General features: G+C 39.8%; 1 protein-coding gene across 3 annotated transcripts in view; it reads right to left on the bottom strand.

Annotated features, from left to right (window-relative positions):
• UBE3A (ubiquitin protein ligase E3A) overlaps nt 1–25,071 on the bottom strand; it is a 48,749-nt gene extending 23,678 nt beyond the window's left edge. The window contains exons 1-5 of one of the 3 annotated variants that reach the window (XM_085213556.1): nt 24,933–25,071; nt 16,900–16,967; nt 9,014–9,160; nt 8,322–8,439; nt 5,262–5,306 (exon numbers count right to left, since the gene is read on the bottom strand). In XM_085213556.1, coding sequence (XP_085069682.1) covers nt 5,262–5,306; nt 8,322–8,341 — 65 coding nt within the window. In that variant the 5' untranslated portion in view covers nt 8,342–8,439; nt 9,014–9,160; nt 16,900–16,967; nt 24,933–25,071. The remainder of the gene's footprint in view (nt 1–5,261; nt 5,307–8,321; nt 8,440–9,013; nt 9,161–16,899; nt 16,968–24,932) is intronic. The other 2 variants (XM_085213548.1, XM_085213564.1) reach the window with 2 other exon arrangements.
• Between the last annotated feature and the right edge of the window lie 697 nt (nt 25,072–25,768).

The raw sequence follows: 25,768 nt of genomic DNA, 5'->3' as shown, positions 1-25,768 counted from the left end.
CTGTTTAGGCAGCTGTAAAGAGTGATGAGGTCTCCCTCAGCATCTTCTACACACTACACAGCCCCAGGTCCCCCAGAGACTCCTCATCAGTCCCACTTTCCAGTTCCTTCTGCCAGATGTCTTAAAAACATATAAAACAAGGAACTGAATGTGGTGGTTCAAAAGTTTCAACACAACACATCTAATATGTGTTTCTCAGATATCTTAAGCTAAATACAGAGAAATGCTACATAAAGTAAGCATTTTTGCAACAGACAAAAATAGAAACTTAACAGGTTGAGTAATTATACTACACTTTGGAAATAAGAACACCTTCAGACCCAAAGCAGTCAAAATCTTACCTACCAAAGTGTAGTTATGGACAGCCATCTTTGCGAATCTAAACGCTGGTTTTTGAGATCGTCTTTCAAATTTTGCTTGTTTTCCTTCTTCTGCTTAATTAAGTGTAATAATAGCAATGTCTGAAGAGAAATTTACAGTAAAAGCACAGCCCACAAAACATGCCTGCACATCGAAATGCCTGAAGTTCCACCCAGAGTCGGAACTGAGCACCACCCCTTGGTTCCAGTGATGTTATAATACCTTCTGCCCACTTCAGCCAAAGGCATCCCAGCTAATGTATGCCTGCAAACACACACATGGAGCTCACACTTCCAAACTCTGGTCCTTTCAGCATGATGTGCCTTTCAGGCAGTGAACACCCAATAGCTGGGTGCAGACTTTGACTCCCTGAGTGAAGTGGGGGGCACTCACTTCACCACACATGCTGGATCTGATGTGTCTCCAGGAATTGTGTGCTGAAAGAGTCATAGCACTTCCTCAAGATGAACTTGAGAACAGAAGAGTCTCCTGGATATATGGAGCAATGCAGAGACAGCTAGAGAGATGGTGTCACTAACATGGTCAGAACATCCCTCAATCTTACCTCACAAATTACTGTTACACTCTTAAAGCACTCATTACTGCCTTTTCTTCTGCTGATTATTAGCTAATTCTAGGCTCAAAAAACATAACGTTATTCCACAGACTAATTCCCCAGTTCCATATCCAGGTTCCTATCATTTCAACATTCAGTGAGCCAAGGAATTTAGAGATGAATAAGGGATTAATTGCATCCTGGCTTTTCAACCCAAGCAATATCAGGAAAAATGCCTGATTTTTTAATTTTTCTGCAAAACATTTCAGATCTGAAGGCATTAAATAATTGTTTTGCAAAATCAATTATTAGACAATTAATGTAAGCAATCAACATATGTAAACGAGACTAACTACAGACATTATACTTCACTGTGATTTAAATGCTACACTTGAGTTTACAGAATTAATACCTTTTCAAAAGACTGAGAAATAAGATCTTAATAAAAAAGCCCATAAGTGAACTTAACTACAAAGAAAAAGTAACTTGAATTACTATTGGAAAAAACTTCAGCTTAGGATTAAGTAGAAGCTTACAGTGCCTTACTCTCTTTGAACAAATTTGTTATTGAAGACAAAAGAAGAAAGTACAGAGGTATTATCAGGTGTTAGATTACTTTTTATAAGTTTAACTACACAAAACATTTCAGTAGCTCTCCAGATTTTAAGTTATTAAGTAAGGAGTCCTAAATACTAATACTCTCTACTAGCTGCAAGGCCAAGAAAAGATCAATTCCATCTTTAATGGAAAGAAGTGAAACAAACATACTAGCAGGAGGCCTTCAGTCTGTCTCATATTCAGAAGAAAACAATTTTATCAAATATTAAGCAAAATTATTTACTTTATTTGTTGTTGTTTTCCCTCTGTCAAAAAAGTCCTGACATTCCAAGCAAATGTAGTTAACCAGATTAAACTCCATGCTGTACTGTAAAAGCTCAAATGTGTAAGGTATGACATTTAAACTGTATTTCACAGCCCTACCAACTGTACTTCACTAACAATAAAACGTATTGACTCTTTTCTGAGATGCTGATTCTAATCACCTCCTTCCGAGCCACTGCTTTATTCTAGTAGCAAATTTGATCAAAAATAAACTACTTTACAAAAAAATATTTATATTAGAAGACTATACTGCAACATATATCTAACCTACAGAGAAGGGACCCAACTGCTCATCATCACATAGTCTCTTTGCACAACTCCAAAGAAAGAGGTCAAGTACAGTAAATGGAACGTCACCCAACCCTATTTTCACGTTAAAAAGTTTCTGGAGTTTTTAGTAAATTTGGTTTCATGGCAGAATTATTTTACTGAGTTCATTCCATTTGAACTGTCCTAAAAACAGTGACCATGGTCACGCAGATACTAACTGCAGGTAACATGGGATTGAAGACCTAAGCAAACACTTTAGCTCTCATTTTAAGAACAGTCTAGCATCTATGGATTAGAAAGCTTCAGCTTATGCAAATCCAGCTCTCCTCTCAGCTATGAGGAAAATAATTTAAGGCATTCCATGTCTAAAAGGCTCTACGGTAGCACCGGTATGAAACACTAATACAGTCACAGTTCATGTTTGCAATGGCTATTAATCATTTTTCTGGCATATTTTAGGAGGCTGCAGCAGAATTTTCCTTTTGCCATTCTTTCAGGGAAATGAACCAGCTACAAAAACTACTCCAATGTGAGATGACAATGCATCACATCTAACTGACAACACTTTAAGAGGGGCAGTGATATCTTATGGCTTCAAAACCAAACAGGCATTTTAAAGTTTAAAGCAAACCATCCACAAGACTGGAAAGAAAGCTAAATTATAGAAAACTATTATATCAGAATACCCAAGCCTTGGGCATGACAAATGACAAGATATGACAGGCAGTGAAAACACATGAACTTAAGAGCTGTCAAGTTATTCTTAAAATAAATGAACAAAACTTAGTTCTAAATAGGTTTTTAGAATGCTGCACTAATCAATGCCAGATATGATTGCAGTTCTGTAGCAGGAGCAGACAGCAGAAGGTGCTGACGTTGAGAATGCAAGAACTTGAATGGATGCTAAGGAAAAAAAAAAAACAAAACAAAAAATAGACTCTGTGCTAACACCAAGATGTTCATTAGGCAGAGGGAGAACTTGAAAAGCTTGGGATAAGTAAGACTCTTATTCATGTAAGAATTTGCTGCATCAGTCTGAAAGACTTGGATTTTCTTTTCATTAACACACGTGAAATGCATGACTATGCTCCTGGTATGGAGCCTTGCAATGCAAAATACAAACAAATAAAGCAATTATATCAGCCAACCAGAGCAAAACAACTTGTCATTGTGCAAATAAAATGCTTCCATAAATTCCTACACTTACCAATAAATTATAGGCACATAAATAACATTGTTACTATTTTAGCAACACTGCAGGCCTGCAGGTCAAAACTGTTATTCAGCATGCCATTACATCTTGTGCAAAGAGCAACTATGCAGCGGGATTGCAGAAATTCTCTGTAATTGGTGACATATACATCACATCCTGATATAGTCCTAAAAACTTGCAAGTGTACTATGTAGAGAGGCTGTATATGAGTGGTAGGTATACATGGATCCCTATAGCTTGACTGGCTAGTGTATATTTTAGACACATAAAACCTATGTAGTCAGAGCAAGTCTGATCATTACTCTGCACACACACACAAAAAAAACCACCTCAGCTTTTACAGAAAAGTTGCAAATATTAATTTTTCAGGTTCAGTTTTAGGGAGCAAAACATATTGCCAAATTGCTAGAAGAGAAATATAGTTGGATTTGCTCTTCTTTCTGATTTATCCCTCGTCTTTAGACATTCTTCATTTCACACCTGTCAGGGTCCTCATTACCTGACTTATCTGTGTTTGCAGTGGGTAAAAAACAGCAGATCAACTGATAACGTCCAGGAAAGACTACAGCCAGGCCACAGCCAAACAATTGTTTAGGCCAGGAAAACACAGACCCATAACCCAATTTGTCCCTGGATCACTAAAATAGGCTGCTACATCAGCAGAAGACATTATGGCAGAGCCTTTGCCCTGCAAACCTCTGACTGACATCTGTCCATATAGCAGTTGTCAGTTACCTCACAAAACCTGTACTCCTATGCAAGCAGCTAGGCAGCACTTCTGGTACAGGTTTGCATGAGAGAGGGCAAGCAGGAGAAATACTCTTCTTTGTACAAGAAAATAATTTCCTCCAGTGAATTTCTAAAAATGCATGAGGAAAGCATTCTTTGTTTCTTTTTCATCCATTAGGTAATGCAGTGCAATGTAAAGCAGCGCAATGTAAAGCAGCCTGCCTCAGCTTTGCCCTCTCTAGGTTGGGAAGCTACAGCAATACACTACGTCCACAATCTGCAAGATACCCAGCCCATGATGTGCAGAATGCTAGACCACTTGAGGGGAGGCTGGGGAAGAGACAGTTTACTTAAGGCCACAGAAAATGTCTGTGGCAGAAGCAAAATTAACCCAAATCTTTTGAAGCCTAGGACAGCATGCTAACAAATGGGCTACACTCCCTCTATTATTTCAGAAGTTCTGTTCTTAGCCAGAAGAGCAATGTTTGTGGTTTCCCTATTTGAGTTTTAGCACAGGATGGTTTGAATAGCTAGAAAAGAATCTTTGTTTGCTAATGCACAGAAGAATGAAGCCTCAAGTAACTTTTATCTTTTTAAAAATGGTCCTCTCATTCCCACAGCCTTTTTTTCTTTTAAATTTGGAATTGAAGTGAACATTTCAGCCAAATACAATCTTGCTTCTAGTTAATCTTGGCTTCTGGGCTAACGAAGATAGACCAAAACAAGGTTCTAAACTGCTAGGAAGATGCTAGATGAATACTGTTTAGTGAAAAGAAGTTAGTTTGCTATTTTTAAGAGTACTTAGCATATGAATTTGCCAAATCAAACCAGACTTTTTCTTTTTTCCTTATGCTAGCAATTGATCTGCCCCAATAGATACTAGCAGATACCATGCCTTAGTACAGAGTTGCCTTCAATCCCACACATATATTAGTGAGTAGCATGTAGAAATTACACCCTACTGCCACATCTGAGCACAGACCTGCAGATTTTTGACACTTATGCTACCATCTATTGGTTCATGTTAAAATAAACTCTTGAGTTCTCCCTTCAACCCATTCACCTCCAAAAAAACCCAAAAACACAGTATTTACAAAAATCATTTTTCCATAGTGCAATATTAGTTTGAAATTTTGTAATGCGATACCATATTTCCACTCATCTTCTGAGGTACAAAAGTAACTCTTAAGTCCAAATATTCAAAATATTTTTAAACAAGATACACTGAACTCAATCCACTCAGGTACTTACATTCGGCTAGTTTCAATGTTTTCAGAGTGAGGTTCTCCTGGTGATCTGCAAATACAGATGAAGTCTTAAGTACTGTTTGTTATTTTAAGTTACGAGAAAAGGTACGAGAAGGGCAAAGCAATTAACAATAGTAATTATATTATCTAGAAGCACCAGCTTTTCTGCACTTGCACATTGAACTTGTTTGACCAAACTCTAGAAAGTTTAACATAAATCTGAGAACACAATCAAGCCAAAGGACAGCATTTTTTCCCCATGGCTTATGCAGCAGCAACCACCAGAGGAGACTTCTGTTGGCAGTACTTCCTTATTCAGGTTGCATGATGCAGCAGTTCTAGGCTAATTCCTCGTAACCACTTCTGTAACCAAAAGGTATATTCAAAGTTTACCAGCGATCAACAGCTGAACTTTAAGATGCTGCAGCCCAGAAGCAGGCTTCAACATTCTCTAAGCAAATTTCTTGTCTGTCATTACTCAGATTTATGTATGTAACTTCACAGAACATAAGAGTTTCCTATTTCTTCATTCCTATCAACAGGTCAGCCAGTAATTTTGAGAATTAGATGTTACTGCCTGGCATTTGTACCTACCATTTTAACTTAATATAGAGTTGTTTAAGGGGTATAGTTTCATGTTCACTTAAGACAGCTAAATTACAGGTGCCTGACTCCTTCTCCCCATCTTGTTCTTTAACTTCCTGAATCAGCACTACCATAATTTATTTTTAAGACATTAATTTTTATCCTTCTGGGCTCCCCCCAATCCAGTGAGACTTCTAAGCCAGAAGGCAAGGCAGTACAAATACAGTTTTGACTTCAACCATCTTAAGCTGCTTTTCAATAATCTTGTGAACTGTACTCAACTTTCACTGCGGTAGATTTTGGTACAGTTGACTGGAATTGTTGAACTGGATCTATTGCGTAGGAGTAGAAACACAGCACAGTCATTACAGCAACACTTGGTAGCTTACATGAACAAAAATGTCTTTCATGACAGAGCTTTCTCAAAACAGAAGTGAGCTAATATCTGTAAATATAACTCACTCATTTTGTAGGTTTCAACCAAGTTTGCTAGGGGACTTCAGTTAGCACAGATAATGTTCTCAGTATTCTCTACTAAAACCTTACTTCCTTTACTGAAACACCAGATCTTACCAACTTTCTAGAATTTACCAAACTATGTTAGCAGATGCAGTGCCTAGAAAGCATTTCTGGCACACAATTTTAAATTCCTAAACTAACTGGATACTGCGCAGCGGCCGATGATGCAGAACGCAGGAAGCTATTTGTTTATATTTCACTAAGTTACAAAATTCAACTGACACTAGGAATGGAACTCAACTTACTATCCAATGAAGTATATGCTCATGCTTAGAATGCACACATCGTCCAGCTAAAAAAGAAGTTAGAGAAACAACCCAGCCTCAAAATTTGATCTTTTAATTCCCTCCAAATGATCCTTACCTTATTTATTCAAACTCAGGACTGACAAAAGAGCTGCAGTAGAAAAATAATGCTCAACAGCAAAATAGATGAAAGTTTAATCTCCCCTTTGACTCTCCAAACCAAGTCCCCAGATACTCAACAAAGAAGAGCAAACCTCTTCCTAATTATTCGCCTAAATATACAAGTGCTTGAAGCCATCCAATTTGAGGAGTGAAGGAGAGAATCGCCTATCTTCATACCAGCTAGCTCCTCTATTAACATGCATGACTTCAGAAACCAAGAGCACAGAGCTAATTCGAAAGTTTGAGGCAGTTGTTTTCTCTGTTTTACTTGTATGCAACGTAACCCAATGAAGCTAATGAAGATAATGGCAATGCTTTAAGTTGCTATGAAAATACACACAAGACAGTGGTGTCAAGAAGTCAAGAGTATTAGTCACTTTGTCCTTTAAAAAACACAATATGAAAAATTGCAGAAAAGAACAGCAAATTAGCATCTAAACTTAATGTTGTAAAGAAAAAAGTAGATTGCAGTCTGCAGTGCAGACAAATAATGTATCAGTATATCCAATGTCTTTTCCTACCCTTATAGTTTATGTATAATATATGAGAAGACAAAGTTCCAGGAAAGTTCAGGGGAAAAAAAGACTAGCTGAATTTTAAAAAGTTTGGTCCTCTAAGGTAAGTAGTTCAACAGGAAAAGGATTCAAATTCCTTCAGATTATCTTTTGCTGTAACGTGAGCAGATCTACCATAAGAGTGACTTGCAGAAATTTTAATCCACTCAAAAAATGGATTTTAACAGGTTTCAGATGACAATGTAAACAACAAATATGATGAGCTTTCAATACTCATTAAAACAATATGCAAGACCAATCTATTTACAGCAGTTGTACTTATCTGTTGAGAAGCTGTTTATAGTAACTGTTTACAAACAGGAAACCTTTTTTATTCTTCTAGGCAGGCAGCAATACTGAAAACAACTGTGTAGCATGACAAATCTGAAACAAGTTCTGTTCAAAGAAAAATCTCAGAGCAAACGCTCTTACAAATTCCAGCTGTGAGTAAGATCGTAGAAACTGATCAAGACACAACTAATCTGAATACTGCGGTATGAGCTAGCAAATTCAGGTGGTGGCTCACTTCCAACAACAGGGAGCAACTTCTCAATTCTGCAAGCCCTTCTTTTTACTCCACTGTAACTGGAGAGAAAAGTAAACGTATGCAAGTCTACAAATTTTTATCATCAATCATCCTGGACAAATACTTAAAATAAACTGAGCAAATTGCTTAAATTAGTACATTAAACAATTTACACAGAATTTAATATCATAGTAAAGTCAGAGATATTTAAGTGATGGATTTGCTCTTAAGAGGAGTGCAGTGGAGCACCGCAGCGCTTGCAATTTAAAAAGCAGGCAGGGACAAGATAAGTGGGCTTTGAAATCACTCTAAGTAAAAGTGTAAGTCAATTTTGCCATCTGACTTATCTTAAATAAACAATATACCTTAGTACTGTCTACAGAATTAACTGCAAGTCATACAAATTCAAGTCTTAGAATAAATATTATTTTAACAATTACCTTGAGAAACAACACAATACGTCTTGATCTTACCTTTTACAAGCTGTGGCCATTCGGTGACATCAGGGTGATCACAATTTTGAGTCACTGATTAAAAACAGTTGTCACACCAGTCCTGTGTCACGTTGGGCTAAGCATGAGCTTAACAACTCTAAATAAGTAAAAATAATTTAGTTAAAAGTCCTTACAAACTATTTTCAGCCAGCCCACTGAACAAAAACACAGATGCTAAGAATTACTGCAAAATAAAGACCTCACAAAAATTTTGTTCAAATCTTTTAGATAGCATTATGCAACTGCCTGAATACTTCACTACAGTACTTGCAACTGGCAAAACTGAAAATTCAACTTACTTTTAATCTCTCTAAAAAGAAAAAACAACAAAAACACCCCACATCTCTTGAACCAGTGGAAAGCACCTGATGTCAAGACAAAAAGCATTTAAAGATTTGGATGTACATAAACGTGAATCATAGGTTCTAACTACAGTAACAGTTGATAAATTGTTTCCCTTCTACAACTGAATTAGTACTAGCTCTTTACAGAGGTTCTGTGTTTGAAAGGGAAGAAAAAGTAACTTATGCTCTGTTGTATGCCTTTCCCCCAAATGAAGCTGTTTTAAAGAAACAAGTTTTGCCACTGGTGGCCCATCTTTTATGCTATTTGCTCCATTTACATTGCACGGACTCTCCTCTCTCCTCTATGTTTTCAGAAGCGTATTTTACCTGTCAATTCTTTCCTGTGATCTGGCTCCACTGGTTTAAATTGAAGACTTGGTCCTTTACTTTGTCACTCAGGTGGCAGCCAATGATCACTCAGCAATACTCGGGCCCAGAGCGCTATGGGACCACCCCAGCTGATTACTTCCATGGCTGAAAAGGAACCAATTAGTCTCTTACCTATTACTATTATCTACTCTATAGTTAACTGATAAAATATTTCCAAACATAAGCCTCAACACTCAGTATCACCCCATTCTCTCTCCCACCCAAGCTCTATCACTCAACAGATTGCAAAGAGGCCTCTGATGGAGTCAGATCAAACAGCACAACTTACTTTCTGTTGATATGAAGTTTTTAATTAAAAATTGAAACGTTATTACTGTATTTAGTAAACAAAGGCATTAGTCTCTAAACAGCCTATAGCAATACAGATCTCTGTTCAGTATCTGAAAAAAAGTTTTATTTCTGTGGCTCTAACAGGTGAATATCCACATTTTTAGGTTTTTATGCAGCAAGGTGCACAAAGGCTAAGGAGGCACTCAGACCAGATCTCTACAACATCTGTAGTCATCGTGATCCCATGCAAATACTAACAGCACATCCTATAGCATGTTTCAGCAAACAAAGCTTTTGTGCTTCAGTCCAACATATCACAAGTTTTTCAGTAAGGTCTTCAGTCTGACAGAGCAACCAAGAACTCTCACTGCTAATGTGCATCGAATGACTCATCTAAGATGAAACGGCTGAACAGGTCCTACAGTTTCCTGAAGTTTGTCTGAAAAGCTGCTGACTTTTGCTGTTCTATTATATCTTGCAACTCTGCTACACGCTGCATCGCTAAAATGAACTGAAATTTTTTGAAATAAAGCTTTTCAATCAGGTGCATTTATTGACACAAGAAATATCATTTCAATTATGAAGTCAGTAATACTAGAAACTTGTGCAGCTGATTTAAATGAAAAAAGAAGCAAGCAATTGAAAATCTCCAACATAAAACAGAGGTTCTTTAGTAAAATATAGGTAAGGGTGTAAATTGTCAAAGGTAGAGTCAAATAACTGAGTCAATGCTAGGAGTACAGTGCAACAGAAAAATGTCAATGGGAATGGTTCTTCCTCCATCAAAATCAAGTGACAGATCAAAGATTTTCAAATTAACAGCTGTGAGCTGTGAACTAACAACTGCAAACAAAAGCTAATAGCCAAAAAAACCCCACAAAACTAAGAAGCCTTAAAAGCACTGTTTTATGGGAGTTTTATGATAGTTTGATGATATCTACTTTTATGCAAACCTTAACTTTAAAGAAACAGAAATCCATTGTAGGGCAGTGCTTTATTCTCAAGTTAGATCTTATTTCTTGCTGCTTTCTGAAGAATTAGTGTGAAATGGCTCTGTAAAAATGCACTTAGAAATTAAAAATTAATCTCTTTGCACAAGTAACTTTTAGTACAATAGTGAAAGAGGACAGTGGTGTAGTCTCTAATTCCTCATTTGTTAGGAAGCAGCCTGCATTTTGCCTGGTTGCTCTAAGTAGCTAATACCCTAGTTATGTTCTATGGAACTGGAAGCACATAGGAATAACAAGCCAATAGCAACGTTAGTAAAATTGAGTTCTCTCGAGGTGTTTTGTGTTCATGCCCTCTCCCACATGACTGTGAAGAAACGCATGAAGCGCTGCTGCTGGATTCAAAACCATCAGATTTTGGACTGTTAAAGAATATACTCTGAAATGATAGCTCCACAGCCATGAGCAAGGCAAGTCTGTGACCAGGCCTGAGAGAGATCCAGCTGTTAGACACCACAGCACCAAACACAGAATTTACAGCCCCCATATTAAGCAAAACAGTGTCCAAACCAGCATGAACCTCACTAAGTTGTTGTTAACTCATCTAAGTTTAGTAACAAAACCTAGATCTACAAAGTAAATTTATCATAGATCAAGACACTAAATCTTGGAGCTGCAGCCCTTTTTATCTGTTAAATGATACCTTAAGACTGAATTTACTGCCCTGAAATCTAAAAATCTTACACTCCATTTCAACAGTATGGACACCAGGAGCAAGAACCCTTAAATCACTTCTGGCCAGCAGGAAGAGGGAGGTGATTGTCCCCCTCTGCTCAGCTCTTGTGAGGCCCCATCTGGAGTACTGTGTCCAGGCCTGGGGCCCCCAGTAAAAGAAGGACGTGGAGCTCTTGGAACGGGTCCAGAGGAGGACCACTAAGATGATCAGAGGGCTGGAGCACCTTTCCTATGAGGAAAGGTTGAGGGAACTGGGATTGTGTATCTTGGAGAAGGATCCGGGGTGACCTCATTGTGGCCTTCCAGTAATTGAAGGGAGTGTATGAACAGGAGAGAGAACGGCTGTTTACAAGGGTGGATAGTGACAGGACAAGGGGGAATGGTTTCAAACTGAGACAGGGGAGGTTCGGGTTAGATATTAGGAAGAAGTTTTTCCACATGGAGGGTGGTGACGCACTGGAACAGGTTGCCCAAGGAGGTTGTGGATGCCCCATCCCTGGAGGCATTCAAGGCCAGGCTGGATGTGGCTCTGGGCAGCCTGGTCTGCTGGTTGGCGACCCTGCACATAGCAGGGAGGTAGAAACCAGATGATCATTGTGGTCCTTTTCAACCCAGGCCATTCTGTGATTCCATCTACTTTCTCATCCCAGCTTCCCCAGGTACAGTTGCTGCCAGTCCTGTGGGATGGGATATGACTAGCCAGAAGTCTCTAGCACAGATGAAATTCATCTTTCTAAAACCTTACTTGTTTATCCATCTGCAGAGTGCTGTCTGTGGCAGCAAGAGATCAGAACATTGAAACATGGGGTGGGTGTGAAGGAGACCACCAAAGATGCCTAACGCAGAATACAGTCTTTGAACACAGGACATTTTGACTGCTGGATCTAGACAAAAATTGGTAAAAGAGTCAAAGGGCTTGACTTGATTAGGAAAGGGGAGACTAATACAATGGAAAAAATGCATTGTGAAGAAGGAAACAGAGGTACAGCAGGTATTCATCTGTCAGAGGTATTCCTTTACAAAAATTTCTGGATGTAACTTATCTTCCAGAAGGTAATATTCTAAAAACAGCCCCACAGCAAATATTTATTCTTAAAGCCGAATGACTCAAAAAAATGATCTCTTCAGACTTTACTGTCATGATTAACATTGCTTACAGGTTAGTCTTTCACAAACATATAGGGCAGCTGAAGGAACAAGCAGAGTTCATGCCTGTGCAATACATCCCAGAAACTTGAGATGGCTGCTGGAGGCTCTTTGGGACTGGCATGCTCTGATACAGACACATCTATATCTACCTAGCAACTATTTTGGTGGATTGAACCAGGACTGCAACAACTCATATTATAATTACCAATACAATGGACAAGAACCATATCCTTAAACCATGTATGTGGCATAGAGTAGCCTTCATCAAGAGAAAGTAGGATAAATAATGTTTACACAGTATTTGGAGACAACATCTATTTATAACAAGTAGAAAAGACACAGCTCCTCTGAAAGACTATCAAATGAAAGGGAGGGAGGAAGGAAATAAATAAGCCAGTGAAAGCAAGCAGTCAGAAACCATGTTCAGATGCTTCAGAAGTGGCTAAATAGCAACCTGGTTGCACAGCCTGATGAGATCTTCTCATCAAGTACTTCCTTGAACGTTTAATTCTGGAATCACAAACATTGCAGTTGGACTAGATGATCTTGTAGATCCTTTCCAACCTTGTAATTCTACAAGTCTATGAGCCAAGGTGAGGCTCCCAGCTTCAACATACAGAATCCAAAGCCACACCATGGAGAACACAAGTACATATTCACCAGCCAGTAAGTCCAAAATAACTTCCAGCTATCAATCAGTGTAAATTAAAAGTTTTCGCCTGTACAGATTTTCTAAATCTACTATTTTTCCTGTATTATTTATCCTATAGGTGTCCATTTGCACATCTGGTGGCTGACACTCAGTATCTGAAGTCTAGGAAAGCCTTTGAACACCTGTGACTGATAGGACTGATAGCTAAAAGGATCAATGTGCTCAGAAGTGGCATTTTTAAGAATCTGTTTTCTTTAGAAAACAGTTTCAGTTTCCCCCTGAGTAAGCTTAAAATTCAACCTTTAAGACCATCTTTTTTAAAGATATTAATGAAAAAGAAGGTGATTTACCAGTACAGAAAAGTGCCAAGTTCCCTAACTTCCAGTGCAGGAATTTTATTTGCTCTAATTTAAAATGATCATCTCCCTCAGGAAACTTCCTCTCAAGATCACTTTTATATGTTTACTGAAGAATCCCTCTGAATCCTCCAAGAACGAATGCCCTTCTCCAAACTGATACATTTTCAGAACAACTGAGTAGCACGATGAAGTGGACAGTCATCATCCATACAGTGAAAGGTGCCCTTGTACTACCACAGCTAGCTTAACACTGCCAAAAAGGAAACTGCAACTAATAGGAAAGCTGGCCATTTATCATGATCCCCAGAGGTTCCTTCCAACCCCTGTAATTCTGTGATTCTGTCTTAAGACTGATTCATCAAGTGTCCTGAAAGAAACTGCAGAATATCCTCCATATTTCTAAGTTCAGTCTTCACTGTAACTTGCAGAAAAATAACAGTAAGGTTCCTTTTGTTGCTTGCTTGTTTTTACCAACACAGAAAGCATGGAAAGATGTAAGATTCCAAAACTTCTATTTACAAAACTATCTGTAGGTCGAATTATCAACTACCTTAAAGTAAAATCAAATATATGAGTAAAATCTAATTACATAAAATCTAGTGGAGCAACCAAAAAGAAACAAAAAACAGCAGTAAGGCATGATTTTTTTTTTAATTATTATTATTATTATTATTTTTTTTTTTACTACTTCACAAGCCAAACTCATTCAATCACAATAATAGCAGATGAATACAAACCAACATGGCTAGAAGACAAAAATAATGGGGTTCTATCCTGGAAAACATCAATCAAAGTGACTACAACAGTCAACAACTGAATAGTAAATACACGTATGCTCCTTGTATTACAGCTGAAACAGACACCATTCACAAACAGTTCCTGGAAAGGTATTCATCTACACAAAGTACTTCAGACACGTTCAAAATTTGAGCCTAATTCTCCAATTACTCAATATTCTTCCACACCATTCCAGAAGTAGCAGAAAAGAGCTGTGAAGTAAGCATGAAAATAGAAGAAAGAGCCTTGTGATGAGGTAATGAAAAGAGTTAAAAGTTAACTGATTGATGAGAATACTGGAAAAAACTAAGTTTTTTCATAACAGAGAATGAGCACACACAAAAAGGATACTCCAACTAAAAGAAAACACACATATAAAAGAAAATATGACTAGAAACTAAAGGTTGAAAAACTCAGTCGAAATAGAAGCATGCAGGATAGCAAGTAATAAACTATTTGGAGAGAGGATCTGAATTTGCTATTATCTTCAAATTAAGGCCAGTTACTATTCTGGAATCTACACTTTAATGAAAACATAAATTACTGGCTTAATAAAGGTAGAATTTGGTGCACCTAGTAAACCTCCAAATACAGAAATCAGATACAGACTTATATAAAAGCTTCATTTTATGGTATCTGCCTACCCGCTATGCCTTGGCTACGATACCCACAAATAACACAGTAATAGAAAGTGGCCTAGTGTTTGCGACCATTTTTCTTTCTAACGCTAAAGGCTCCTCATTTTCTTTATTTGTTTCTCCTGTTTTCTGCAACTGTCTCCACGACTCTGGACAGTAGATTTCCACCCCCGGCATCCCCCAACATTTTTTTTTTGTCTGAGGATTATTATTATTATTATTATTATTATTTTTTTTTTTTTTAAGATCACAGATACATTTTATTCATCTTTGCAAAAGAGGAAAGATCTGCAATTACCTTTAGCTACTGAATTTATCACTTGGACTATAGCTAATTTTTCCTCTACTCCCAGCCTTGCTCCATCTCTGAAAAACCATTTGTTTCTATCCCAGCTATGTCTGCTACTTCAGCCTCCTCCAAAATTACACACTTTTGAATGGAAAGGTTCTCCTACATCAGAAAGTGAAATACAATCACCTATTTAAATTTGTTTTGGTAGCTCTCCATTTACTGCTATCAAGGTATCAAGTTGTCTTCCAAACAGCTACGTTTTACAGCTTCACTTCAGCTTAAAAATTTAAACTTTTATTCCACCTATCTTTTTTTGCTTATGCCAGGTTATTTTGCTTTCTTTTTTCCACCCACTCATCACATGGAGCTTCTCATGTAAAGCACCTTTCTGTTCACCAAATTCTTCAGTGACACCAGCATGTTTGTCAATATGTAGGTTGTATTAAACCCGAACAATCGTGCAGTTCTGTGGCACAACACTCAGTTTTTCTGATGTTTTGCTGTTCTGATGTTCATTAATTGCACATTGGGGTGGATTAGAGAGGGATTCTTGTTCATCAGCTTACAAGGTGTGTATCATTACAAAGACCACACAAACACGTACAGTAGCAAACAGTCACACGCTCAGAAGAAAGCAGCCAGCAGAGATAACTGCAAAGAAGAAATAATGGTTTAAGTCTGAAAGAGGGCTCCAGGTTCAATACAACAGGTATTGAAACTGGAGAGTGAGAAGCAGGTGGGTGATCCCACTGGTGCTGTGGGTACAAAGTGAATGCACACTACCTGCCCAATGCCTGTTGGAGTACAGGACCAATCTACAGAATTATCGTAGCCCAGATGTTCCTGAGAGAACACTACTACTTATATATCATTATTATTTTTTTTTTTTTTTTAAGACTTACAGTTTTTTAATTAGCACACACCACAGTTAAAGTTTCAGTTTAGAATTAATCTTTTTTAACTCCCATAAAACAGAACGTTACAGAAAAAAGAGACAGCCAACAGTCCTTCCACAAGGCTGGGATTTTAGAACTTTTTTTTTAGAATATTTTTTATTTTTTTTTACTATTTTTTCCATGTTAGATATCTTCAAAAGAAGAATCTAGACATAAATATACAGGTATAAAACTTGTATCATGAGTTAAATTCTTTCCAGTACTTAAAGTGTTTAAAAAAAAAAAAGTATATTCATAGCTTAGATGTAATTGCAGAAGTAATTCCATATGATTTTTATTAATACATTTGATAATCTAGAAAAATCTGAACTCTAATATTATTTTTTTTCTGAATGCAGCAATTCAGAAAGTTAAGAGGATGCATCAAGAACACTATAGAACTTGAGCCACTGTCGAGTGGTGCAGACTTTCTCTAATGCTGGACTACTGCAGCATAGGGTTAGACAATAGGAACAAGAGTAACTACAGGGTAAAGTTTGATTTTGTTATAATGCATGCACAGAGTTTTAACCTTGCTGGACACTTAAGAGCCCAGACAAAGAGAGACACCATGTGGCACAGGCCAATGTTAGAGAAGGTTACTTTTCTGAGTTTCCAAACATCCCAATTTGTAAATTTTGCTTACGCTGATGTTTGGTTAACTTTCCCAGTAGTTCTGAGTCTATTTTGCAAGTTATATTTAAAAAGTGTAGAAGTCTGACTATAAACGTGTACAGCAGCACGGAAAAAGCCTTCAGCAACAGCACCAGGTCTTATCCAACCAACGGAGAAATAGATGAATCATAGTAGCATAATGCTGTGCTTGTATAACAAATTAAAAGGGAATTCATCAATGTTGCATCTTTATTTTCTCCAAGAATATCAAGTAACACAGCTATCCAAAGAAACTAAGTCTAAAAGTAACAGACATTGAAGTTGAAAAAATATGGGAAAAAATGAATGTTTGTGCTTTCCTGAATTTATTTTCAACTTGTTTAAATCAGTGAAGTATAATTATTATTATTAGTCATAACACATATATACAATAGAAGTGAAAACACAGACATACCATATCTTTCCAGAGCTGCAGAAACTTCTACTTCCCAATTCTAAAATGGACTTCTACAGTTCCTGTACCTATAATGCAAAACATTGTATGTCAGTTTTTGCACCACGCGCAACTCACTGTTGCTTCAAAGTGATATAAACGAGAACAGCCGTTCGATTAGTCACAAGTTTACAATGAAATGAAACACGGGACTTTCAATACCAGCCAGAGCAGAAAATGCTTAGTTATGTCAGGGAAACTGCAAAAGCTCAACATCCACACACACTGTTCCTTGTTCTTTCCTCTCTAGTGATGCAATACAGTTTTATAATTCCGTTCATCCATTTTATTATAAATATCCATTTCCTCCTTCTAGAAGATTCTGGCAAGGTTTCTCTCCTGTTCCACCCTACCCCTCCCCCACCCATATTTTTCCTCTTAAAAAAATAGCATTTTCTAAATTAAAGACATCAGTATTTATAATAATAATAATAATAATAAAAATGCTTTCAAAAGTCACAAACAGAACCACACCTTGGTCCTGGCTGCACAGAACTGCTGAAGTTTGGTAAGCACTTCTATAAAAAGTTCATTTTTAGAAAAGCTGTAACAAATAAGGAACTCAGGCCTAAACATATCCTGAATATTGTTAACGACCAACTAACAAGCACAGTACAACCAACGTGAAGGGTGTGAGTTACACAGAAATAGCCATATAACTAAAGAAAACTAAGATTTACTTTTTGAAAACTTACTTATTTGGTTCAAAGTATGCTTTCACTATCACAAAGATTAATACTTAATTTGTTGGTTCTAAAGCTCTATTAAGAGCAAATAAATCCAGTGTAGCTGATTCAGTCTGATTTCCAACTTAGATCAGTGTTCCCATGAAGAAGCCCTGATCCAGTTACCTTAAAGAGTACACATTCAATTTTGTCTTAATGATGTGAAATGACTCATCCAGTACCCAAGGTCCAATTCTGCTCTGGGGATACAAAAAGAATGGATAGGAACATCTGTGCCAGTTCAGCTTCACAACATTGCCAGGCTGTGCATAACTTTCTATATTTCCAGATGAAAAAAAAACCTACACGGAGCAGTCTACCTGTTCAGTGCAGCAAAATTCCTATTTCAACGCAAAGATACGGTAATTACGTGGATTTATATATAGTCAGGGTGAACAACAAACCCATAGAATTGCATCAATAAAACTTTACTACCACTCATAAGAATAAATTTATCCAAAGAGTGAGAGAAAGCACCATGATTTTCCTGATGGGAGGAGGTACTACCAACAGCAGACATCACAAAGAATAATTATTCGTTCACAGAGAAGCCACCGAGCAAACTCTGCTACAAACGCAAACAGTGTTTTCACATCTCACACCACAGGACTTCCAGCTTATATCATAACGTATGCAAAGTCTGTCATGTGCACAACACTTGTACATGCAGAGTAATGCTATCTATACGCTATTACACATAATTAACCAATCATCCTCTAAGCCACAAAGCACCAACTCATGGAGTGCAAGCAAAGTATACGAGTGAAGAAATATATCCCAAATACATTTAGCAGAGATCTAACAATTGCTGCCCAGCAAGAGGAGACTAGACTAAAAAACAAAGAGTCACAACAGAACCAAAGCCATGTAGTCGAGGACATTTCAAATTGAAGAAGCACAACAGAGTAGAGGAGATGGAGGCAGAGGCATTACTAAAGATGATGCAGCTTGCAACAGAAAAGAATCATTGAAAAGGACCACAATGATCATCTAGTTTCAACTCCCCTGCTATGTGCACGGTCGCCAACCACCAGACCAGGCTGCCCAGAGCCACATCCAGCCTGGCCTCGAATGCCTCCAGGGATGGGGCATCCACAGCCTCCTTGGGCAGGTAGCAGTAGTTCCAACACAAAATTGGAGCACACGGACTTCCTGTTCTCTCTGCTCAGCCACCCACCAGCAGCTACCACTGATGCAAGCAGAAGCCCCCCAGGAATTCAGCAGTCTGCTGAAAAGCCATCCACTCACGAGCAGTTACGTGAACAACAAAATGGAAAGCAGGACCTGCAATGCTCGCCTAACAGGAATGGAGGCAATCACACAGAATCAGACGTACTTTAACATTTACCACCAGTATAATTATTATTTAGCATTAAGCAACATCTGCTTCAAAAAAAGATGCAAGTGGACAGAAGTGTGACTAAAAGCACAGCTACTGCTATTGCTTCCACTCCATGTAAAGAATTCTCAATCTGGCACACGACCAGAGCCAAGACTGCTGCTTTTCTATGCCCCTGATCCATATGTTTTCTGACTTCAAGTTGCTCTGCATATCAACAGAGATGGTAAGCTACTGAGTTAACTAAACAACTATGGTGTAAAGAACTGCAAAAATAGTTAAGAAGTTATGAAAAACACAACTCTTGTGCCTTGCCTGATGAACGGTACAGTGAAGTCACCCCAATCAGAAGCTTGACAGCACTTTTCTACCTTTTAAAAAAACCACAGAGACCCCACAGCACACAAGCTAGCTGTCACAAGACTTGGAGGTATTTTGCCTAGTATTATAGGTTTTCTCACACAACATTAAATACAGAAGTTGAATAAGAATCATTTTCTTCCATAAAAGACATTCTTAACATATTCAAACAAAACAAGCATTCACTAGTAGTCTCCTTTCAGTAAGATATCCAGGTCAAAAGAACCATGCAAAAGGACTATATTTTATCACTCTCTTACAAAAGAAAGGGCTCAACCTTTGCAACCTAGAAACACCAGTGCCTCACTAAAGTGATACACTCCCCTAAGAACACTCGTGTTCTCAGAACTCAAAGGATTTACAGCTTGTGTGGACAGTTACATATTTCCACCACCCACAGCACGCAGCTTTTGCTACAGCAGTTGGAACAGGCACCTAAGTGCTGCTGGAGTACACTGATGTACCTTGGACTTTCTAAACATAGAGTAGGGTACTAAACCCTAACACTGATCATCAAGACTTTGGACGTTAGATTTCACTATGAATCAGAAACTAAGTGTTATCTGAATATAGCTATGCAAATAAAGATGAAAGCATCCTACTAGAAATTCTGAAGTAGTGACAGACAGCATTATTTAGCTTTGTAAAATTTTTTTTAATTTTAAGAAAATGAAAAATACAATACTGCAAAAATCAGAATGTTGAGCTGAAGTCATCAGCTCAAATACATGACTAAGCCTAAAGCAGAAAGAAAACAGAAACAAAAAACTTCACCCATGAGTATGGTAGCATTTCCTGTTTGACCTGCAGCCCACTTTGGAAGTTCAGCTCCTTTAAGAGCCGGTTCACCACGCTCCAACACCCCAAGTCTGCTGAGCTGCAGCTGCTCCAACCCGGGTCCCACAGAGCATACCAGAGCAGGAGAGCACAAGCACTGCCAGGGCCCGGCTGCCTGGACAAGCCTGGCATCTCTCAGCACCGCGCAGCTTGGCACTGTGTTACAGATCTCTGTGCCTTTCAGGGAGAGGGGGAGGTCTATTTTTCATTCCCATTGCTCACTTCACCAGTTTACTTGGCATAATGATCATCAAGGACACGTCAAGGAGTCCCAGAAAGGAGTCCAAAGGGAGGAGAAGCAGAGTCATCTCAATGACAGAGGCACAAAGACCTAGCCTCGCCCTTACAACTCAAGCTCTGTTGAACAGCTGGAGTCTTGCCACACTGCTCCCAAAACATCAGAAGGAAAAGGAAATCAGGTGGATTCTTTGTTGCCACACCAATACACAACGAGCCCCAAGCCTCAGTACTGGTTCCATAATTGTGTGCTTGCGACCCCACTGCTTATTGCAAGGTCCACCAAGACCAAAACTCCCATCAATCTGAAACAGATTCTGGAACTTATGGTTGATACACTTTTTTATTTAGTTACTTAGGCCACATCCTGTGAAATTAGGTCACACAAGTGTATTAAGTATGACTTTTGATGTACTAATGAACAGAACACGAAAAAAACCCTAGTAATTGCCACACCAAGCAGCCAACTGGTACATCAGCTCAAATGTGTACCAAAATGTCACAGCTGGAATTAACCTCCGGTCCAGCCTCACTGTTGGCATAACACACAAGGTAAACATGACTCAAAAGTACTTGAATGCACAGCTTGTTTGGATGGATGTGAGCAGTGACACTTTGATGAAGTCTTAGAAAGCCATAACGTGAATATCCTTTTCAAACCACCACACTGCAAAAAGGTTCAAGCCTCTGTGACACCTGCTCAAAGTTTCTCTCTGACACATACATACCTGTCCTAAGGGAATGTAAGTTGCTCCAAAAGAAGCAGGCAACCCCTCTTACTGAAGACGGGATTGGGGGTCCAAAGGGAAGCCACCCATTTAGATCCACTCAGCTGAACAACTGCGACTTCTCATTCTTCACCACTCAGTAGAACATGGGTAAAAACACCCATGTGAGGTGATTACAGAACAAGTCCTGGTAAAGACTGATTTCCACCCCCTTCCTCCATTCAGTAGTTACTAATATAGGGAAGCAGGCTCAACCTATTAGAAGTAAAGAGTAGTTAATGCTTCCTTTAAGAGATTAATACATAACAAGTCTATGTAAGGTGATAATTCTTAATTGATAATGTAATTTTGCAATCAATAAATTATTTTGTCAAAAAGTTCCGCCACAATGAGGTGGAGATATTAAAAAATAGCAATTTGAAGTCCAGCTTCCTCACATGTTAACACTGCCAAGCAGGAATACTGGATCTAAACTTTTTTTTTTAAGATTTTTTCTTTAGATACTTCTACTATGAGGCTACTTTCCTGAAGAATATCTCACCAGTTAGCTACATGTTGCTTCATTACAAAACACAGCCCTTTACACTCTATTTGCTGACTTTTGGCTAACTAACTAAATAATCATGCACAGTACTACCCATATGAGCCAGCAGCCCCCAGATTTTCATTCACAGCCCATACGTTGCTCTACGGGGCTGCCAGGTGTTGGCTGTATATACAGGAAGTCAGTGCAGTAAATGTTAGTTAAGGTCAAAGTATTTGAGATGACAAGAACAAAAGTCACTTCAAGCACGCAATTTGTTCATTGCTGTTGTCTCTGGGAAACAAATATTTAAGCAATAGTTACAGCGCTCTCTTGGGGGAGGGGGATTGGTCAGGCAAAGCAGGAGACTAATACAAGTAAACAATAAATGTTAAATTATTTGGTAAAGACCCTGACAGTGAATTTCTTGCCCCTCTCACGCGATGTGCAAATCAGAATTCAATTACTAACAGCCAGCCCCTGAATCCCGGTTCTCTACGAAAATCATGGCTCAAATACATGGATACTAAAATAAATAAATAAATAAATAAATTACTAATATAGCCAGAAACACAAAACATACCTCTCGTTAAAAACCCATATTGATCCATTAACTGAAGTTTAGCGAAGAGCTGGCCTACCATGACAGAAAAGAAAGTCAGCACTTGCAATGAGCCTCTGTACTCCAGGAATTCTTTCCCTTTGTCTTTCAATTTCATTGTAAGAATTTTTACCTTCCCATGTACGAATACACTGGTGGGAGGGGGAGAGGAAAAAGCCATTTCCTGCATTCAAAATGTGAATACTTGAATACTCTTTGGACATTCCTTAAGTAAAATGAAACCGAAAGTAGTAAAGGGGAAAAAAAAAAACAACAAAAAACCAACAACAAAACTCAGAAACTTTCCTGCACAGCAAAAACTATGATGATGAATATTTAGAAAAATATAAACACTTAATTTGTTCCATTAAGTGTCATATCATGTATCACACTAATTACTGTTTATACAAGATGTTATATGCTTAAACATGTTCACACTTAAATGTGTTTATGTTTATGACTATTAAAACTTGACTCAAAGATTTATCCATTCCCATCACCCCCCATACATATAGTTAAATAGAACCTATGAATTCATGTGAAAACTAACGAACACATCCACAAAGCACACATTTATAGTGAAACACACATGATTTTATACACTAGAGGTACACGTCACCTCATATTTCTGTAGCATGTTGTCTTTTACATAAAAAAATATCAATAAAATGAAGCGAATCTGTTTTATTTTCCCACATTAGCTAGAACAGGTACAATCTGTAGGTGCTCTAACAGATTCTGATAGGCTTAAACATCCCTAGATATATTTAATGCATAGAGTTTTACCTTCCATCCACAAATCATCACTCACATGCCTTTAAGCAGGAGCAGTAATTAAAAGATGACTGGAATTGTTTGGTACGTGAGAAACAATCAAAATCACATCAGTTTTGAGGAGGACGTGGATTAAGATCTGGGATTTGAAACTTACTGCTTGGAAGAAAAAATAAAGACAGACACCTGTGACTGTTTGAGGTTTTACATTGTTTTTTTTTTTTTTAAAATAGGTGCACACAATCATATCCCTAAAAACAAATAAAACAAGTGACAAATCAAATCATTTGTTTTGCCTCTAGCTTGATGTTTTTATTTTCAAACACTTGGGAGACACTGAATACTCCAGCAAGGAGAAACACCAAACAGCTCTGGTAAACAGAGAAAGAACTTGTTAATTCCTGTAGGAAAGATACCACATTAAACAGGAAATGCAGAGTGGAATGAAACATTCACAAGAGACAAAAAACATCTGTAAAACTGCACTACAATTATTTCAATTAAAATTATTTTTCATCCTGTAAACCTAAATAGTTGTATACTTTTTATTCCAATATTATGTCTGAATTGACAACAGTGCTATTATGGAGACAGTCATAAGCACTGTAGACTGCATCTGTTTCTAAAGGCAAACGTAGGTAAGGAAAGTTACTGAAAGTTATTGGTAATGCACATTTCATATTTTCAATTCAGCCCAATCACTAAGCACCATGTTTCACAGTACTCTCAGATAGAAAAAAGTCCCGCTAACTGTTTCCAAGATCAAAGTACACAGAGTACTCAGAGACACAATATGCAAATAGTGTAACACCACCCAAAGCAAGGAGTTTGTGAGCCCATTTTCCATGAGTTTTCTTTCTTACCATGAAGTACTTGTCATCACCCCAGCCTTCTCCCACCCACGGGAGGTGCCTATCAGTACTGTCACACTCACCCTGCAGCTTCACTCCAAGCAAACAATCTCCAAGCAGATGCTACCTGTATGATCCTTTGAGAACTTTAACTTTTAGACCTCTTCCTTTCAAATCACGGAAACAAAGCTGTATTAGATATACTGACAATACAATCAGGCAGCTTTTACTTCCTTGGACAATCAGGGCTACACTCGGGTACAATTTCACACTGGAGAACTTTCTGACAGACATACAGTAGAGGTGCAGTAAAACAAATCTGCCAAGCAGGCTCACACAGAACGTCAGGTTAATGCAGCATCCTGGTGAGACAGTGAAGTTTCCATACAGAGAGACCATCACAGAAGTGATGTGTGAGACAAGCTTTGTCCCAAAAGCCCGATTCCAACACAGAAAGTATTTTCGTTAACTGGAGAGTGGGATAGGAGGAGTGAGGGGAAGCAGGAGTCTGTAGGTTATCTCACTTAAGGGACACGGTCATTCACGAGCTACTGCTAGGGAACAAAGCATGGCCCACATCACCTCGGACACCCGATCTACAAACCGTCCGCCAAGCCCCGCGATCCCGCAGAGTCCCTTTAAAAAGAAAGCAGCACAGACACTCAACACTTGAGAGCCACGTCCGGCAGCCAGCAGCGACAGCTCCCACTCGGCGGCAAGACCCGACACCCCAGCCCGGATTGGGGAAACACGAAAGAGACGAACGCACCAAGCAGGCCCCGCACTCGCTCCACGCCCGGACCGCCCCAGCTGCCCGCGCTGAGCCGGGGGAGCCGAGACAGGGGAGGGCCGGGTTCACCCAAGGTCGCCCCGAGCCCCCCCTGCTCCTCGCAGGGCCGGGAGCCCCAAGGCCACGCACCCTCCCGCGGGGCTCTTCCCGACGGGGGAGCGGCCCGCGCCGCCTCCCGGCCGCCACCCCCCTCCCGGCCCCCGCTCAGCGCGGCGCGGCGCCTACCGACCTGCGCGCCGCGGCCTGCTGCTCCCGCTCGCTGCCGCCGCCCGGGCTCATGCGGGGGCCGCGCCGCGCTCGGGGCCGGGCCGCAGGCGAGGAAGAGGTGGTGCCGCCGCCGCTGCCGGAGGAGCCGTCGGGGCGGAGAAGAGGGGCCCGCGGCCTGGCGGGAGGGGAAGGGAGAGGCGAGCGGCCTGGCGGGGCGGCGCGCAGAGGCGGGGGGGCGGGCCGGGCCCGCGGGGCGCCTCCTCTCGCGGCCTCGCTCGCACTCAGCCCCGCGCCACCATCTTGGGAGAACGCGATGTCAGCGCAGCGCAGACTCGGAGGACTGGCGGCGGGCTGGGGGAGGCGGGAAGGCGGACTCGCCGCGTCCCGGCGTGCAGCGCGGGCGGAAGGATGAGGCGGCCGCGCCGCGCCACGCACCGTGCCGCACCATAGAGTTCGCGGGCGGCTTCCCTTCTGACGCTTTCACTCGGGGCACCCGGCGGAAAGGGGCCAGAGCGGCACTTGCGCGCGTGAGGCGGAGGTAGCCATGTTGGAAGAGGCCAAAGCTTGAAAGGCGGGCCGAGGCGGGGCTTTCCGCTTGTCGTCGCGGGCGCGGAACAGAGTGTGCGCAAGCGCGAGCGCTGCTCGGCGCTTGCCGCCTGTGGGGGAGGTGCGGGCGTGTGCGATCAGCCCCTGCACGCGCCTGCGTGTGCGCGGGCGGGCGGGCACCTCTGCCTGCGGCATGCGTATAAGCAGCACGTGGGTATTCGGAGCCACGAGAACGGTGTACGTGTGTTACTGTCGTACATACATGCGAAAATAAAAACTTCTAAGCCCAAGTTGAATTCTTTGTGTGCTTTC

Source organism: Meleagris gallopavo, chromosome 1, assembly GCF_905368555.1.
Source record: "Meleagris gallopavo chromosome 1, MGAL_WU_HG_1.1, whole genome shotgun sequence".
Classification (NCBI taxonomy): Eukaryota; Metazoa; Chordata; class Aves; order Galliformes; family Phasianidae; genus Meleagris; species Meleagris gallopavo.
The sequence above is the reverse complement of the archived record's forward strand: the minus strand, read 5'-3'. Positions and strand labels throughout refer to the sequence as shown.